General features: G+C 41.8%; 1 protein-coding gene and 1 gene segment (V, D, J or C); both read right to left on the reverse strand.

Moving 5' to 3' along the window:
* Positions 1-13434, reverse strand: part of LOC136665205 (immunoglobulin mu heavy chain-like) — a 118373-nt gene extending 104939 nt beyond the window's left edge. Inside the window, exons 1-2 of the mRNA XM_066642795.1 lie at positions 13392-13434; positions 12940-13251 (exon numbers count right to left, since the gene is read on the reverse strand). Of these exons, the coding sequence (XP_066498892.1) occupies positions 12940-13251; positions 13392-13434 (355 nt within the window). The remainder of the gene's footprint in view (positions 1-12939; positions 13252-13391) is intronic.
* Positions 13435-16459: 3025 nt separating this feature from the next.
* Positions 16460-17062, reverse strand: LOC136665207 (Ig heavy chain V region 6.96-like). The segment is given in 2 exon segments: positions 16460-16773; positions 17014-17062. Coding segments are annotated over 2 exon segments (363 nt in total).
* Positions 17063-18241: the final 1179 nt, after the last annotated feature.

The raw sequence follows: 18241 nt of genomic DNA on the forward strand, positions 1-18241 counted from the left end.
TATATATTTAATGAACTTTGATATATATAGAATGAAAGCTGACATACAGGGGTTGGACAATGAAACTAAAACACCTGGTTTTAGACAACAATAATGTATTAGTGTTGTGTAGGGCCTCCTTTTGTGGCCAATACAGCGTCAGTTCGTCTTGAGAAAGTCCTGCACAGTGGTCAGAGGGATTTTAAGCCATTCTTCTTGCAGGATAGTGGCCAGGTCACTACGTGATGCTGGTGGAGGAAAACGTTTCCTGACTCGCTCCTCCAAAACACCCCGAAGTGGCTCAATAATATTTATATCTGGTGACTGTGCAGGCCATGGGAGATGTTCAACTTCACTTTCATGTTCATCAAACCAATCTTTCACCAGCCTTGCTGTGTGTATTCGTGCATTGTTATCCTGATACACAGAATCGCCTTCAGTATACAATGTTTGAACCATTGAATGCACATGGTCCTCCAGAATGGTTCGGAAGTCCTTGGCCATGATAATTCTATATATATATATATATATATATATATATATATATATATATATATATAAATATCAAAGTTCATTCTATATATATCAGCGTTCATTCTATATCCCCCATACTCAAATAGCGGCCTCCTGGCCTTTTTAGGCCCATTGGGCATCTATTTCTGGCCCGAGAGCTGTTTTGAAAATTTTTTTATTTTTTTTAATTATGATTTTTTCTTCAATCGCGCTGTCCGCTCTTATTTTGAAATCGCGCACCGCGATCTCAAGGCGAGGCTGGTGATTGCCTCCATGGCAACAATAAACAGATAGCAGTAAAGCCTTCGGAAACGAGACAGTCACTCTCTCGCTCAGCAGCAGCAACACGTTTACCGACCGGAGCAATAATGACATGCCCGAAATTTGCCCCAAAAAGAAAACTGTGTTCAATGTTCATTCTATATATATCAAATTCATTCTATATATATCAATGTTCATTCTATATATATATATATCAGCTTTCATTCTATATATATCAAAGTTCATTCTATATATATCAAAGTTCATTCTATATATATCAGCGTTCATTCTATATATATCAGCTTTCATTCTATATATATCCAAGTTCATTCTATATATATCAAAGTTCATTCTATATATATCAAAGTTCATACTATATATATCAGCTTTCATTCTATATATATCAAAGTTCATTCTATATATATCAGCTTTCATTCTATATATATCAGCTTTCATTCTATATATATCAGCGTTCATTCTATATATATCAAAGTTCATTCTATATATATCAGCTTTCATTCTATATATATCAAAGTTCATTCTATATATATCAAAGTTCATTCTATATATATCAAAGTTCATTCTATATATATATCAAAGTTCATTAAATATTTCCTGCTTGTTTGCTATAATGACATTAAGTCAATATTTGTCAATATTTTATTCGTAATAGAACATAGATGACAGATCAAAAGTTTAATCTTAATAAATGTAACATTTTAAAGGAAAAATATGTTGGTTCAAAATTTCACAGTGTCAACAAATCCCAAAAAAGCTGGGACAAGTAGCAATAAGTGGCTGGAAAAAGGAAATTGAGCATATAACAAACAGCTGTAAGACCAATTAACACTAATTAGGTCAATTGACAACATGATTGGGTATAAAAAGAGCTTCTCAGAGTGTCAGTATCTCTCTGAAGCCAAGATGGTAAGAGGATCACCAATTCCACCATTGTTGCTGTGCGTAAGGGTCAAGGCTGTAGTGGAGTATGGATTGAATAAAGAAATGAAAAGTTCTGAATGAGAGACTCTCCACTCTGGCTCAAACCAAACCAAAAGCATGGACCAACAGTGCCCCCAAGTGGACGTTTGCGAAATCACGTTTCACCCTGCTGCCTTTTAAGTCCATAACGGACTTAATCGAGTATTTATAAATATGTTTATGCAATATGTACGAATGTTACTCTCTGTTATTCTCAAGTGAATGTCTACTAACTAATGAAGTGATGTGTATTACTGTTTCAATCATGAAGGAAAATTCTCTGATTAGGAAAACGAATTAGTTTCTAACTTCTAGCATAATACTGTAGTGGGATGTAATCGTAAAATACCCAGGATATATATACGTAGATATTTGATATTAATAATCCAGGACACTCATTGTGCTATACCACAAGCATGTATAAGTAATTTTTACTGTATTCAGTTTCATGTGTATACGTGATTCTTTTCTCTCTCTCTGAAACGTGAAACAAGTCACGTGAGCCTCAGACCCAGGATCCAATCAAAGGAAGGAGACCTCCCAAATGGGCGTGACCGCGCCACATCTGAAAAGGGAGTGCCCGACTCTGTTCAGGCCCTTTTTCTTCTGCTACGCTCTTCTGCTACCTTCTCTTTCCGCTACGCTCCTCATGTCACGCTCTCTTCACTTCAAGTGCGACGCTCTTCCTTCTTCCTTACGCCAACGAAACGACTCTTCAAAAGACTCTAACGAAGGACCTCACTCAACTTCCAAGGGACGCCTTGTGCCAGTTAGCAGTGTTATACAGAAACTACAGAGTAACGTCGAGTAATTCTCAGTAATCTTTTCTTTACTTATTTGTGTTCATGTTTTGTCGCCCAGTCCAAGTTTAATCTCACGACTGATCAAAGCAGGTGAAACTTATTTTGGCCAGAATAAGATATCACCCCTGAGATTAGTTGATAGCGGATATGTTAGCGTTATACTCTGACTTCTGAGGGCATTGCTTCTGGGGACTTGAGTAACGAGCGAACGACTCTTAAACGCACCCCCTCACTTCAGGGACAATCCAGCCAGGCCAGCAGTTCTCCGTGAAGGGAATCCCCCGACTGATGTCACACCGTCTAAGGCCAAGAGTGTCTGACTCACCCTGGAAGGAATTCCCTCTCTAACAAGCCTACCTTCAGTGACACGGGGAGGAAAAGAAGCAAAGACCCGGAGAACGGAGATTAAACCTGTTGGACTCAACGGCTTGGTGATAACGGCAAAAAGAGTAAGCAAGCAAAATTTACTCACTTTTCAGAAGCTGATGCCTAATTAAGTCTCTTGATAAAGTTATACATTAATTAAATCTCATTTAGCAACACATTAGTCAAGTCATATCGCCTAGCCTATCTTTAAATTCGAACCGGTTTGACCTGCGTTGATCTAGTGAGAATTTCTAAGATCGTGCTATGTCTAGTAAATAGTCTCTTTTCTCTTAATAAAATATTTCCATTATTTGAAATAACAGTGTGTGGAGTCTGTTCATTAAGAGTCTGAAAATCCTGAAGAACTCACGTAGCGATGACAGTATTCACTCTCTAACTACTTGTTAATGTTTTTGTCATTTAAGTCAATCATAACAATAACAATTATTACCAGTAGTCAAAACGTCATTAATCAGAACGAGTTCGAATAAGGTCAAACGCTACATATACTATATATAAATATATATCTATATATATTTCATATATATATACATATATATAAAAACTACAAGGCCGTAAAACTCTACTGGATGCTTGTGATCTCCGGGCCCTTAAACGTCACTGCACCTCAAACAGGAATGCCACTGTCAAGGAAATAACAGAATGGGCTCAAGAATACTTCCAGAAAGCATTGTCAGTGAACTCAATTCACCGTGCCATCTGCCAATGCTCCGTTCAGAAGCCTGCATCACTGATGGTATGGGGTTGCATGAGTGCTTGTGGCATGGGCAACTTGCATGTCTGGAAAGGCACCATTAATGCAGAGAACCATGTTCAGGTTCTAGAACAACATATGCTCCCATCTAGACGTCATCTCTTTTAGGGAAGACCCTGCATTTTTCAACAAGATAATGCCAGACCACATTCTGCAGCAATCACAACATCATGGCTACGTAGGAGAAGGATCCAGGTACTGAAATGGCCAGCCTGCAGTCCAGATCTTTCACCTATAGAGAACATTTGGCACATCATAAAGAGGAAGGTGCGACAAAGAAGGCCCAAGACGATTGAACAGTTAGAGGCCTGTGTTAGACATGAATGGGAGAGCATTCCTATTTCTAAACTTGAGAAACTGGTCTCCTCTGTCCCCAGACGTCTGTTGAGTGTTTCACATTTACATTTACATTTATGCATTTGGCAGACGCTTTTATCCAAAGCGACTTACAAAAGAGGATCAAACATTCGAACTACAGCACAAATTATACAAAATACCTTACATTAAGTGCAATATGCCAGGAAGTAATCAGAGATGAGAATAGCCTCAACTGACCTGTACGGGGGGTTGGTCGTGTTAGTAGGCGCTCCTTTGAGGAACTGAGAGGGCGGGCGCTAACGTATGGTTTTAAGAGTCTATTGAGGTAGATGGGAGCAGAACCAGTGAATACTCTGAAGGCCATCATTAGTGATTTGAATTTGATGCGAGCAGCTAAGGGTAGCCAATGCAGCTCAACTAATAGAGGCGTGACATGTGCTCTTTTTGGTTGGTTGAAGACCAGGCGTGCTGCTGCATTCTGGATCATTTGTAGCGGTCTCACAGCACAGGCCGGAAGACCTGTCAGGAGGGCGTTGCAATAGTCTAGACGGGAGATTACTAACGTCTGAACGAGGAGCTGTGTTGTATGTTGAGTTAGGTATGGCCTAATCTTCCTTATGTTGAATAGGGAGAAGCGGCACGATCGAGCTACAGCGGTAACGTGATCTGCGAAGGTCAGCTGGTCATCAACCATGACACCTAGGTTTCTTACAACCTTGGTGGGAGCCACTGATAGGGACCCTAGCTTGATGCTGATGTTGTGGAGAATAGCTTGCTTGGCTGGGAGGACCAGTAGTTCAGTTTTGGATAAATTCAATTGGAGGTGATGTTCCTTCATCCATGTAGATATGTCAGAGAGACAGTCAGAGATTCGAGTTGCCACTGAAGTGTCTCCTGGAGGAAAGGATAAATAGAGCTGTGTGTCATCTGCATAGCAGTGATAGGAGAAGCCGTGCGAATGTATGATTGGGCCTAGAGAGGTAGTGTACAAGGCAAAGAGGAGGGGTCCCAGCACCGAGCCTTGGGGCACACCTGTGGTGAGGTGGTGTCGCGCTGATGTTTGTCCAAGCCATGACACACTGAAGGATCGTCCAGTGAGATAAGACTCAAACCAGGAGAGTGCATTGTTCTTGAAGCCCATGTCAGTGAGTTTGTTTAGTAAGATGTGGTGGTTGACCGTATCAAATGCTGCTGATAGGTCGAGCAGAATGAGAACTGAGGATTGACCTGTTGCTTTTGCATCTTTAAGAGCTTCCATTACTGACAGAAGTGCAGTTTCCGTCGAGTGGCCGCTCTTGAAGCCGGATTGGTTTGAGTCAAGAAGGTTATGTTGGGAGAGGAATTTTGTTGCCTGCTTAAAGACAGCTCTTTCAATGATTTTAGACAGGAAGGGGAGGAGAGAGACTGGTCGGTAGTTCTCTACTATAGAAGGAGCAAGAGCAGGTTTTTTGAGTAGAGGTCTTACTTGAGCTTGCTTGAAGGTGTTTGGAAATGTTCCAGAGGTTAGTGAGGAATTGATTACATGAGTGGCTGCAGACACAATGGACGGGGCTATGGTTTGCAGTAGGGTGGTAGGAATGGGATCCAGTGGACAGGATGTGGGACGGCCACCTCTAAGAAGATTTGATACCTCGTCTTCTGTAAGAGGAGTGAAAGAAGGGAAGGAAGCAGTAGGTTTAGGAGGATTCGAAGGGGGAGCTGGAGGCTGTGTAGAGGGGTCAGAAAACCGGCTGCTGATTGCAGCAACTTTGCTGGTGAAGAAGTCAGCAAATGCGTCAGCGGTGAGGTTGGTTGCAGGGGGTGGAGGTGGAGGGTTCAGCAGAGACTTGAAGGTTGAAAACAGCTTCCGGGTGTCAGTAGCATTGTTGATTTTGTCTTGGTAGAATTTCTTTTTTGCAATGGTGACATTTGTTGAGAAGGCTGAGAGCAGGGATTGTAGTTGTGTCAGGTGTGATGGGTCTTTTGTTTTTCGCCATCTCCTCTCAGCAGCTCTGAGGTTAGTGCGCATTGATCGAAGGGAGTCAGTAAGCCACGGGTGGGGCTGCATGGGTCTTGCGGGTCTGGTAGTCAGAGGGCACAGGCGATCTAAGCAGGAGCTCAGTGTTGTGCAGAGTGACTCTGTGGCGTCATTGACCTCAAGAGATGAGAAGGTGCTGAGGGGTGGGAGAGCAGAAGTCACAAGGGCAGAGAAGTGGGTGGGAGATAGGTTGCGGAGATTGCGCCGGAAGGGGACAGGGGGAGCGGACACAGTGGGTTGCTGAGGGAGACAAGCATTGAGCTGAATAAAGTAATGGTCAGAGAGATGTAGAGGAGTAACATTTACAGAGTTAATTAGGCAGTGTTTGGTGAGAATGAGATCAAGTGCATTACCTGCTTTGTGAGTTGAGGGGGTGCATACCTGCTGTAGCTCAAAGGAGTGGGTCAGAGAGAAGAAGTCAGCAGCAGCCGGAGTGTCAAGGTGGATGTTCATGTCACCGAGAATGAGCATGGGACAGTCATGTTCAGGGATGGATGAAAGCAGGGTGTCTAGTTCTTCTAGGAAATCACCCAGTTGCCCTGGGGGATGGTATACAACGACCACATACATTTTTACTGGTGCAGTCATCAGGATGGCATGGAATTTGAAGGAGCTGTATGAGACTGATGATTCGAACTGGGTATATTTCCATGTGTTGGAAATCAACAGCCCCGTACCACCACCTCGTTTACCAGGCCGTGGCGTATGGGAGAATCTGTAGTTGATGGAGAGAGCAGTGGGGGTAGCGCTGTTTTCCGGTTTGATCCAAGTCTCAGTGAGGGCTAGGATGTCTAGTGAAAGATGGTTTGCATAGGCGGAGATGAAGTCTGCTTTGTTTACTGCAGACTGACAGTTCCATAGACCTATTGAGAAGGAATTGGTTATGGGTGTGGATGTGTGATATAGAGAGCGAAGGTTATCAAGGTTTCGTTTCCGTCTGTTGTGAGAGTGTTACGAGTGTTGTGAGAAGAAGGGTTGATGCCCCACAGTGGTAAACAATGGCCTTGTCCCAACTTTTTGGGGATTTGTTGATGCCATGAAATTTTGAAACAACATGTTTGTCCCTTAAAATGATACATTCTCTCAGTTTAAACTTTTGATCTGATTTGTGTTCTATTCTGAATAAAATATTAGATGTTGGCTCCTCCACATCATCGCATTCAGTTTTTATTCACAATTTGTTTAGTGTCCCAACTTTTTTGGAATCCAGTTTGTGTATATATATATATATATATATTATATATATATAATAACTTTCTTCGATATGTTATTAAAGAATGTTATTAGGAACAAGATTTAATACTCTTTATATTCCCCCCTAATGAAATGATTGGACTGAAAGTAATCTCAGCACATTTTCAGAATTCTCCAAAAGAAAATATTGTAAAGATCCAGCAACCCGAAATATATGCTCTGGTGGTTTTTGTTTGTGTGTGTCTGTGTGTGTGTGTGGAGTCTGGACAGAGCAGTGTATTCGGTGAACTGGACATTGGTCTTTGGGGATATGGTCAGTCGTATCCCTTTGTGAAGTTGGCTATAGATGTCTATCAGGTCGTCTCTCTTTGATGTTGGCAGAACTGTGTCCTGAATCTTATAAAATGATCAACACTACAGTCTCAGTCTTCAGAGTCTGTTGTTTTAGCAGCACTTTGACCACGACCCATGTTCTTTAACATCTGGGTGACATGAAAAATTTGAAAACAATGAGGAATCTGACTCTAGAGACTCTGCTGTGGGTTTTTGTACACCGTGTTCATTAATTTGTGTCACAGTGGCTCCCTCGCGCAGTGATACACAGCTGTGTCCCCAGTGTCCAGACTCTGTCCTCATAATGTTATTGTGTTTGTCCCAGTGTCTCTAGAGATAGTGAACTTGGATATTAGTTTATCACTGTAAGCTGTGCCCCCAGTGCTGTTGATATATCCAATCCATTCCAGAGTTTTTCCTGAAGGCTGTCAGATCCAAAATGTAGCATAGCTAGTAACTGAATATGAGACCTTGCAGTCGATGGTCAGAGCCTGGTCTGGACGGACCACCACAGAAGCAGACTGGGTCAGTTCTACACAGTGAACACCTGTGGATCAGAAATACACAGAAATACAAAGTGATTAGATTCATCTTGGACATGAACATAATCTCAATAGTGTTGAGTGTTGTTTACTGAGGAACTGACAGGAAGTAGCTGCCAGCAGGAGCAGTAGAGATGTAGAGAACATGGTTGGTGTTGAAGTGTGGGTTGGAGCTGTGGGACCTTCTCTGTTCTCCACACTTTAATAGAGAGAGTCTGATCTCCTAAATACACCGGATCCAGTGGGAGGAAGCTGGTATTTGTTTATCTAGTGACTCATGAGAGGGCTCCAGTGGTGCATATTGTGTGAGTGAAGTAAGATCGCCCCCTAGTGTTTAACAGCATGTACATAGTACGAACAACAGCAGCTTCAGAAACAACGCCCATGACCTGTAACTTTTCCCTGCTGTTTACTGCAATGTTCTCCAATGATTCTGCATTGTCTTATGAAACAGAACTCATACTGACACCTAGTGGCCTGGATGCATTACAGACTCTGTAGTAAGTCTGCTTTAAATCTGGACACTCCTATATACTGGGGACCAACTCTATGGAGAATAAAGTGGTTCATTCAGGGACTGCAAAGTAATTTCATGCTTCATCTGATGTGATGCTGGATTAATTTTTAAAAATATATATAATTCATAATTATTACATGCTATACTTTGATGGAAAAATGACGGATTGCGTCTTTAGCAGAGGCAAGATAGATGTTAAATGTTCACTTAGATTTTTTCTGACTAAGTCTGCTTTGTTCTTCACTTGCAGGGTTTGTGTACAGCACTGTGGCCTTTGTGTATCAGTGTGACTCTCGTGCGCAGTAATACACAGCTGTGTCTCCAGGCTCCAGATTCTTTCCTTGGAGAGTTACTGTGTTGCTGGACGTGTCTCGAGAGACGGAGAACTTGTTTTTCAGTGAATCTTGAGCATTAATAAGCTCATCATATCTAATGCGGTTGATCCATTCTAAAGCTTTTCCTGCAGGTTGTCGGATCCAATGTGTGGCATAATGACTGCTGCTGTCAGTGATAGAAGCTCCAGTAATTTTACAGTTGATGGTCAGAGTCTCTGCTGGTCTGATGACCACTGAGTCCGGCTGGATCATCTCAGTAGCACAGAACACACCTGTGGAAAGAGCAGAAGAAGAAAGATCTGAGTACGTTTGAAGCAGTGAATCAGACGAAGTGAATTGGGGCTTGAGCTGAAAGACTCACGCGAGGCAGTGGTCAGCAGCAGCAGAGAAACTGAGCACAACATGTTTGTGCTGTGTTTAGAGGATGGACACTGCTGCAGAGAGACACACTGCTCTTATAAGAAGAGTCAGGGGTGATTTGCATATCGCTGCTGTGAGACGACAACCTCCTCTCTCCAAAATGGCTACTTTTCAGAAGAAAAACATGATCAACTTTTAGTGTGAGTCAATGGAGTAATGTGTCATTCCAAGTAGTGATGTGTCGGTCGCGAATGAACCGGTTCAAAGAGCCGGCTCTTGTAAGTGAACGATGAGAGCCGGTTCCCGTCTAAGACCAAGCCATTTTTTCTAAGGCTTGTCATTCAACCAATCAGAGAACAACAAGCAAAGCTGAGACACTTGGTTGTCCTGAATGCCAATCTGCCTTCCAAAAAATAGTTGAAGAAAATGTTAAATCAATTAAATGTTTGTTGACAGTTGTTTTCATCACTACCGTTGAATGCTGCTGTTTTGCACTTTGCAGAGTATTTGTTTATTTTATTACCCAGAAATGGATGATTATTTAATTTAATAAGCTATTGTGTAATACTTACCTTTTGGGTTCCATTGGCTATATTTCAGAGTTTACAGAGTGATTTTTATTAAGGTGTTTAAATAAAAATCCAGTTATTTTTACAATTGAATGTGTAAGTGCAATCAGTGAGTTATTACAATACAGCCATAAAAACAATTGGCCATTGCAACACTATTCATTATTTTTAATATTGAACAATAATATTTTGTCCATATATTTGTCAGGATCGCGGGGCGGACTGACGGAGCGGACGCACACGCCAAAGCACAGAAACTTTATTTTACAGAAATAACAAAACAAAGAGACTTTTAACAAAAAGACAAGAAACGGGGATCCAAGCAGGCTAAACGGGAAACGGGGAGCTAAACAGGGCAAACGGGACAGACAGACTAAAGAACTAAACGACAGAGGAAATACAACGACAACGTGGAAACCAATAACGGAGAAACTTTACAGAGACAGACTAGAGAACACGACAGACTTGACATGGTACAAAGAACGAATGACCAACAAACAGGAAGTGCAGGAAGGGGACTTAAGTACCAAACACAGACGAGACGCACCTGAAACAGATAACAAGGGGGCAGGGTAACAAATGACACAGACGAGGAGGCGGAACAAAGGCGGGACTAGAACATAAACAAACATAGCCATGTGCTAAAAGAGCACATGGCCGGGGGAAAACGGACTTGACGAGACGAGGGCGTGACAATATTCATGTAAAATGTATGTAATATTGTTCTGTACCAGTGGAAATAAGTGGTAAAACAAAGAGCAATTTAGGAGCCAAAAGAGCCAAAATTCCTATCACTAATTCCAAGCACTTTTAGAACAAACCTATTGACCTGGTCACTGTGGCACTCACATAATGTCAAGGGAAGCTCAAGTTTTGCTCAGACAGTGGTGATATTAAGTTAAAAGGCTGAATGGCTAGATGTAAGGTGTTGTTAATGAGGGGTGTTCTAGATAACAGAACACATCTGTAATGATTTTACAGAAAAACTGTAAAGTTCTAGACTTGACTAGATCTGACTAGACAATACTTCTGGGAATGTAAGCGTCAGCTTGTGCCACTGGCTGCCAGCAGGGGGTGACGGAAGGGAGGCACCGATACTCTGGGAGACACAATGTCCCAGAATACCAAGGGGTAATTAGTGACAACCAGATGTACCTGCTGGTCCCTGCTTTTAAGATTGTGGCAAACAGTACACCTTTGTCATTCCTTTGTTGACGTTTGACTGGTGGTTTAATGAGGCTGCAGAAATGAAGGGGAAAAATGGGTTTAGCTCAACTCAAAAATAAGAGGAAAAAAGAATGCAAAGAAGAGTTAGCACAAACAAGAGGGAGCCGCTCTGATCTGAGAGATGAAGCAAATATAAGAAGAAATTCTGAATTCTCTTTTGTTCAGTCCCCATTCTCTGGAGAGATTCTTCTGTTTTTTTAATTTTAGTTTTTTCACTTTGATTCATATAATCCACTTTATTTTTTCTTCAAAACTTTTACCAGTTATTACTCAGATGTGTGTAAATCCAGAGCCTGTCTCTGTGCTGTAGGGACAGTGTGATGGGGTCATGCACAAAAGTCACCACTCGCCAAACGCTCACTGCCCTTACACTTATTACATTTCTTTATATACACTGAACTGCACAGGTGTGCCTTAGGCTGGCCACAATAAATGATCACATGGGTACTGAATTTTTTTTGTATTAAATACTAAAAATTGACATTGTGTTAGTAAACTCTACTGTAGCCTGCTCTGCTCTGATGATACACTTTAAAAATTAACATTGAAATAAATAGAAATTGTTTTTTACAGTTCATTTTGATTCGGTAAAGCACTTTAAACTGCCTTTTGTGTCTGAAATGTCTCCTATAAATAAACTTGCATTGCCTAGAGACACAGATATGTAAGGAACTACATTTCCTTCATCCTCCACACTGCAGGGGTTCTTGTACTGTGCTGTAAGCTCTTGTGTCAGAGTGGGTCTTGAGCACAGTAATACACCGCCGTGTCAGTGTCCAGCAGGATCTTACTTGTAGCGAGGGACATGAACAGAAAGCTCCAGAAGGTCTTCACGTCCATTCTCCAGGTCACTTTTACATAGGTCTCTCACTCTGAAGACCCCCTCCAAATAGCCCCGCCCACTTCTCCACATCCACTGCTCTGACACCATTCTTTAAAGGAGCAGCCATTTCCTCCAGTGATTCTCCTTCACCGTACGACACAGGCATTATACTGACACATAGTGGCCTGAATATATCAAGGACTTTAGATATTGTAATCATGGCCACTCCCATGTGAGGGACCCACTCAATGGAACGTAAACTGATACATTCAGTGACTTCAGGACAGTTCTTGGATTTAGACATCTGATATTTCTGAGATCACCAGCAGATTCATTGTTTGATTTGGAAATGGTCATGAAGTAATTTAACTGTAACAGCAAAAATAAGCCAATATTACACACCTATGGAGCAGGAAAAATGCAACATTCTCAGTTCTTTTCATGCTTTTTAAAATCAGAGGTTTCTCCACCCTCCAAATGCTTCCAGATGCCGTTTCTCTGCCATAGCAGAGCGGGCAACGTAGGGAGTATATTTCCGAGCCATTTTGAACAGTTTGTTACTATTTTATGAAGCCAGGGCTGCGTATAAACAACGAACCCTTTTCCAGTGCCCAAACAGATCAGAGAGCTGACAAATGGTGAGGAAACATATTCTGAATTTTATAAAATGTGTATTGGATTAAAATTGTGAACATGGTCTTGAAAGGATTACAGAGTTGTGGATGTGTTTGCATCTGAGCCGAGAGTTGGGCTTTTCTTCACTCCGTCAAAGACAGAAGCTTTATGTCCCTCTTCATCTTGATCTTTTGATGTTCTTTTTAGAAGCTGTGGATGATAAATGATGATACTTTGACCAGTTGAGACTTTTGTCATTTTCTGTGAAAATGTTTGGTTTCTGCTTGTTTTCACTGAGAAATTAATATTTTGTTTTTTATGACCGTTATTGACTGGAAATAATAGCAAGTAAAGTGCACAACAGATGTTGCATGTTTTTGTACAGACTCTCTGATGTTTTGAATGTGTGTGGATAGCGGACACAGTAATACACAGCTGTGTCCTGAAGCTCCATCCTCTGTCCCTGTAAAGTCACTGTGCTGCTGGATGCATCTTTAGAAATACTGAACCTGCTTTTCAGAGAATCTTTTTGGTAAGTGCTCCCACCACCCCAGATATAATTAATCCACTCCAGAGGTTTTCCTACAGGCTGTCGAACCCAACCAGTAGAGTAGCTATTATCAGTAACTGAATATCCAGACACTTTACAGCTGAGGGTCAGAGAGTCTCCTGGCTTTATGACCATTGACCCGGGCTGCCCTAGATCAACATCACATTTCACACCTGCAGCAAAAGAAAGACAAAGGTTAATAGCCTTGTTCATCTCCAGAGTCAACAAACTGCTCAGTTCCAGCTGGACACAGCGATAAATGCTGTGGTGTGTGATGGGAGTTGTCTGTAATCCAGTCCATAAAGACACTCACAGGTCACTGCTGTGGTCAGCATCAGCAGAAATGTGAAGAACATGGTGCTGTGTTGAAGACACTGTCTCAGTCTCCAGTGCAGTGGACAGGAGAAGCTGGTTTTCATACAGAAAGGATGGCGAGGTCACTTTGCATAAAGGACAGAAAGACAGTGTAAGAATGACCTCATCAGTGCTGAGTTTCAGCTCTAAACCACTGTCGCTGTCATTTCCATTTTCACAATGTCACTCAGTCACATGGAGTTAGTGAGGTCAGGGCTGTTGTACTCAGCTGCCCTCTAGTGGTCAGGATGGAAATCCAGAGAAATCACAAATACAGCTGAGCTCGTCCAACAATTATTTGCACAACAAGGGCATCAATAAGGACTTTCCTGCAGTAAGAGCTTCTGTTTCTCTCTGAAGTCCTTACACTAGCTGTTGGAACATTGCTTAGGGGCACTGTGTGGATGATGTTATTCAGAGGATGTTGAATGTCACCAGATCAGAACATCTATGGGAAATAAGAGCATTCAGGAAAGGCAGGGTCTTGATGAGTGTAGATGTGTCATTGTTTTGTTACTGAATAGGGATATTGTCATTAAACTGTTAAACACTGTGTTTGTGTGACATTCCAATCCTCAGACACCACTGCTTTATCATTAATACATTGTCAGTTACCATATTTTTATTGCTGTATTCAAATGCAAGTTAAGACTGTAGTATGCACGGTGGAAGACGTAGGTCACAATGACTAACCATTCTGGGCTGGAGCTTATATGAAATGAACTCATGTGTTGGAACATATACTGGGGTCTGATTAATCAACCTTTCAGAGTGGTTCTGTAAATAATGGACATCAGTGGTTCTCTGGGTAAAATACAACATGCATCCAAACTTTTACCATAAGGTTAAAAAACCCAGTGCGTGTGTTTGTGTGTGTGTGTGTGTGTGTGTGTGACATAGGGGAGTATTAGCGACCACTTCTAGTGCACTGTTCACACTTCATCATGGTGTGGAGTGTAGGTGAGTAGTTATTGTACAGCACTGTGGCCTTTGTGTATCAGTGTGTGTATCGTGTGCAGTAATACACAGCTGTGTCTCCAGGCTCCAGGTTCTTTCCTTGGAGAGTTACTGTGTTGCTGGACGTGTCTCGAGAGATGGTGAACTTATTTTTCAGTGAATCTTTAGCATGTATATCCCCATTAAAATAAATGAGATTGATCCATTCTAAAGCTTTTCCTGCAGGTTGTCGGATCCAGTCTATTGCATAATGACTGCTGCTGTCAGTGATAGAAACTCCAGTAATTTTACAGTTGATGGTCAACTGTCTCTGCTGGTCTGATGACCATTGAGACCGGCTGGATCATCTCAGTAGCACAGAACACACCTGTGGAAAGAGCAGAAGAAGAAAGATCTGAGTCTTACTTACTTACTGTTGTCTCTGGAGATGGTGAATCTTCCCTTAACAGACTCAGAGTAATATTTAGTGCCACCACTTGGAGCAGAAATGTAAGAGATCCATTCTAAGCCTTTTCCAGGAGCCTGTCTAATCCAGGATATAACTGCATCACCAACATCAATCCCAGAGAAGGTGCAGGTGAGTGTATGAGAGTTCCCAGGTTTAATGACCGCTGGCTCGGACTCGGTCAGTGTCTGACATCCACAACCTGTCAAAATACACTCAGCTCATCAATTCAGTTTAAACACAAACACACAGCCGTCTGCTGTAAACACACACAGGACATCAGTAACAGATCCACAGCTGAGTCTACTCACTGATTATAGTCATTAATGTGGAAATCAGCTGGAACATGCGTCTCGGTCTCATGGCTGTTCCTGAAAAGTCAAACCTCAGTGAGAAAAATGCAGTGAGAGTCTGTGTTTATAGAGGAAAGGTTTAATTTGCATGCCCCACCCTCTAAAATATATCCGTTAGCTGATGTAACTAAATTGTCAGGCAGTGTTCTCCTGTGTTGTGTTGAGACTCAGTGACGTTGTTAGCAGCAGTCTGAAAAAGGAGTGGAGCATCACGTGTTGGAGTAAGGTGATGCTACTCTTCATTCTCCCTGCTCTGTGGCATCATGTGACTGGGGGAGTGTTAACCAATGGTTGGATTGTGAAATGCTAATATTAAACCTAACACAACCCTAAACTTAAAACTAGAGATCACAGTAACACTAAACCTTACACTACATCAGGTGGATAGTTTCAGTTAGTGGCTTAATAATCTAAAGCTGACTCAGTTCCAAGTGGTACATGTGAGTTACACACTCTGGGCATGAGACCAAACATCTTCCAGAATAACATCATTTGTTTTTGTGGTTTTAACTGTTTTTGTGCCGTTATTAAACAGTTATTACTCACAGAAATGCTCCACCTCCAGTGGCAGAGTTTAAGGACAGTTTGAACTGAATGAGTTTTAAGGGGATCTTTGACAGTAAAGCACAGCTGCCCCCTAGAGGCTGAGACTGAGCGCTTCATCTTTGTCTGTGTTATTTCACCAGGGAGAGGTAAAATGGAGGGTGTGAAATGTTTATGAACACAAAACTTTTCCCAGTATCATCAGGTTCAGTGGCTCATAGAAGTGCATGAAAAATGATAAGATTCATTTACACAAACCACAAAAACAAATATATAACAAGATTCAAAATTACACACTGCACCTCTACAGCACTGAGAAAACACCACCACTCTTACTTACTTAATGTCGTGTAAAATGTGCAGTGTTCAACACAAAGAGAAAATGGGGCTCATAACAACTGAACAAGATCAGGTGTCTCACCAAAATCTGTTCCCAACAGATAAACAGCACTTAAGGCTTTACACTCTGAGAGAGAGGAGAAAATCCAGCTCCAGTCTCACTTCAGCTCTGAGAAAAAGTTCAGAAATGCTGAAGCAACGTTCTGCTGTAACTGATGAAGTGTATGTATTTTAAAATGAGCAATAAATCAACAACATATGGAGTTAGTTTTAGTTGCTGAAAAATTGAAATGACAGTGTTATTAATTAGAGACACAGAAATGGAACAAACTACATCTCCTTCATCCTCCACACTGCAGGGGTTCTTGTACAGCGCTGTAAGCTTTTGTGTCAGTGTGGATGTCGAGTACAGTAATACACCGCCGTGTCAGTGTCCTTCACACTCGTCATCTCCAGATACAGCTGGTCTTTACTGTTGTCTCTGGAGATGGTGAATCTTCCTTGGACAGATTGAGAGTAGTACTTGCTACTGCTGTCACCTCTAATATTTGCAACCCATTCTAAGCCTTTTCCAGGAGCCTGTCTAATCCAGTGCTTCTCATAGCTATCAAAGTCTAGTCCAGATGCTGTACAGGTCAGTTTATGAGACCCTCCAGGAGAAATGACCGCTGCTTCAGACTGGATCAGCGTTTGACCCCAACACTCTAAAAGAAACAACACATCAATTAATAAAGCAACAGAACGTCCCTGTGTTTCTCACCGTCCAGTTACTTTACAGAACTAGAACATGTCAGTTGTTGTTTAGACCGCACCAAAACTTCATGACGTATCGATACAAATGATACACAATGTCCTTGTATTGACTGTTTGTTCTGTCCACCTTAAATGACCTGTTCTTTGAGCTGACAACAATAACATCCAGTAGAGAAGCAGCAGGATCTTACTTGTAGCGAGGGACATGAACAGAAAGCTCCAGAAGGTCTTCACGTCCATTCTCCAGGTCACTGAGTGGTGTTGATCCAGCATAAAGACTGAGTGGAGACTGGGAATAAAAAGCCTGTCAAGGACTCTGACTTTGCATAAGTCTCTCACTCTGAACTCTCCTTCCAAATAGCCCCGCCCACTTCACCACATCCTCTACCACTGCTCTGACACCATTCTTTAAAAGAGCAGCCATTTCTTCTAGTGATTCTCCTTCACTGTTTGACACAGGCATTAAACTGACACTCAGTGGCCTGAATATATCAGACTCTGCACTACACTTAATATAAACATGCCCACCCCCATGAGAGGGACCCACTCTATGGAGTTTAAACTGGTTCATTCATTTCTTGGACATCAGCAGCTACTTTGTTTAATTTAGACATGTGTCCATTTCCTTTTCTCAGAGTCTCCTGGTAGCTCCACATCCTTTCAGACCCCTAGTGTTTAACTGTCTTCTCAGGGCTGAAGTTCGAACAGACACAGCTGTGGATTTGTTTAAAACTGAAGTGAGAGTGAAGCTTGATTTTCTCCTCACTCTCAGACAGAAACTTTAAGTGTTTTCCTGTTGTAGAATTAGATTCTACTCTTTTGTGAAGGCTTTACACTTGGTGTTGAAACATGCAGAGGATCAGTAGAAATCTGTTTGTGTAACAATCCAACCCTCACCCACCACTGCATTAACATTAATACATTGTCAGTTATTATTTATTGCTGTGTGTTCAAATGGACGTTAAATCTATACTATGCACCGTGGAACCCATACGACACAGAGCTGTCCACTCTGGGCTGGAGCTTATTTAAAATGTTCTTATTTAACACTGTTCTTATGAGGAGATTCATGGATGATTTGCATATCGCTGCTGTGAGACAACCTCTCTCCTGCAAAAGATTCTTCACGTGTTCAGGGTTCTATATGGAACCATATTCATTATTAAAGAACCCTTGAAGAACCATCATTTTTAAGTGTGTAGCACCTAGATCCTGGAGAAACAATGTTTCCTTTCATTATGTACCCTACGCTGTATATGGCTGAAATAACAAAATCCACTAGATTTGACTAGACTTGACTAGACAATACTTCTGGGAATGTAAAGGTCAGCTTGTGCCACCGGCTGCCAGTAGGGGGCGAAGGAAGGGAGGCACCACTACTCTGGGAGACTCAATGTCCCAGAATACCAAGGGGTAATT

Source organism: Hoplias malabaricus, chromosome 13, assembly GCF_029633855.1.
Source record: "Hoplias malabaricus isolate fHopMal1 chromosome 13, fHopMal1.hap1, whole genome shotgun sequence".
Classification (NCBI taxonomy): Eukaryota; Metazoa; Chordata; class Actinopteri; order Characiformes; family Erythrinidae; genus Hoplias; species Hoplias malabaricus.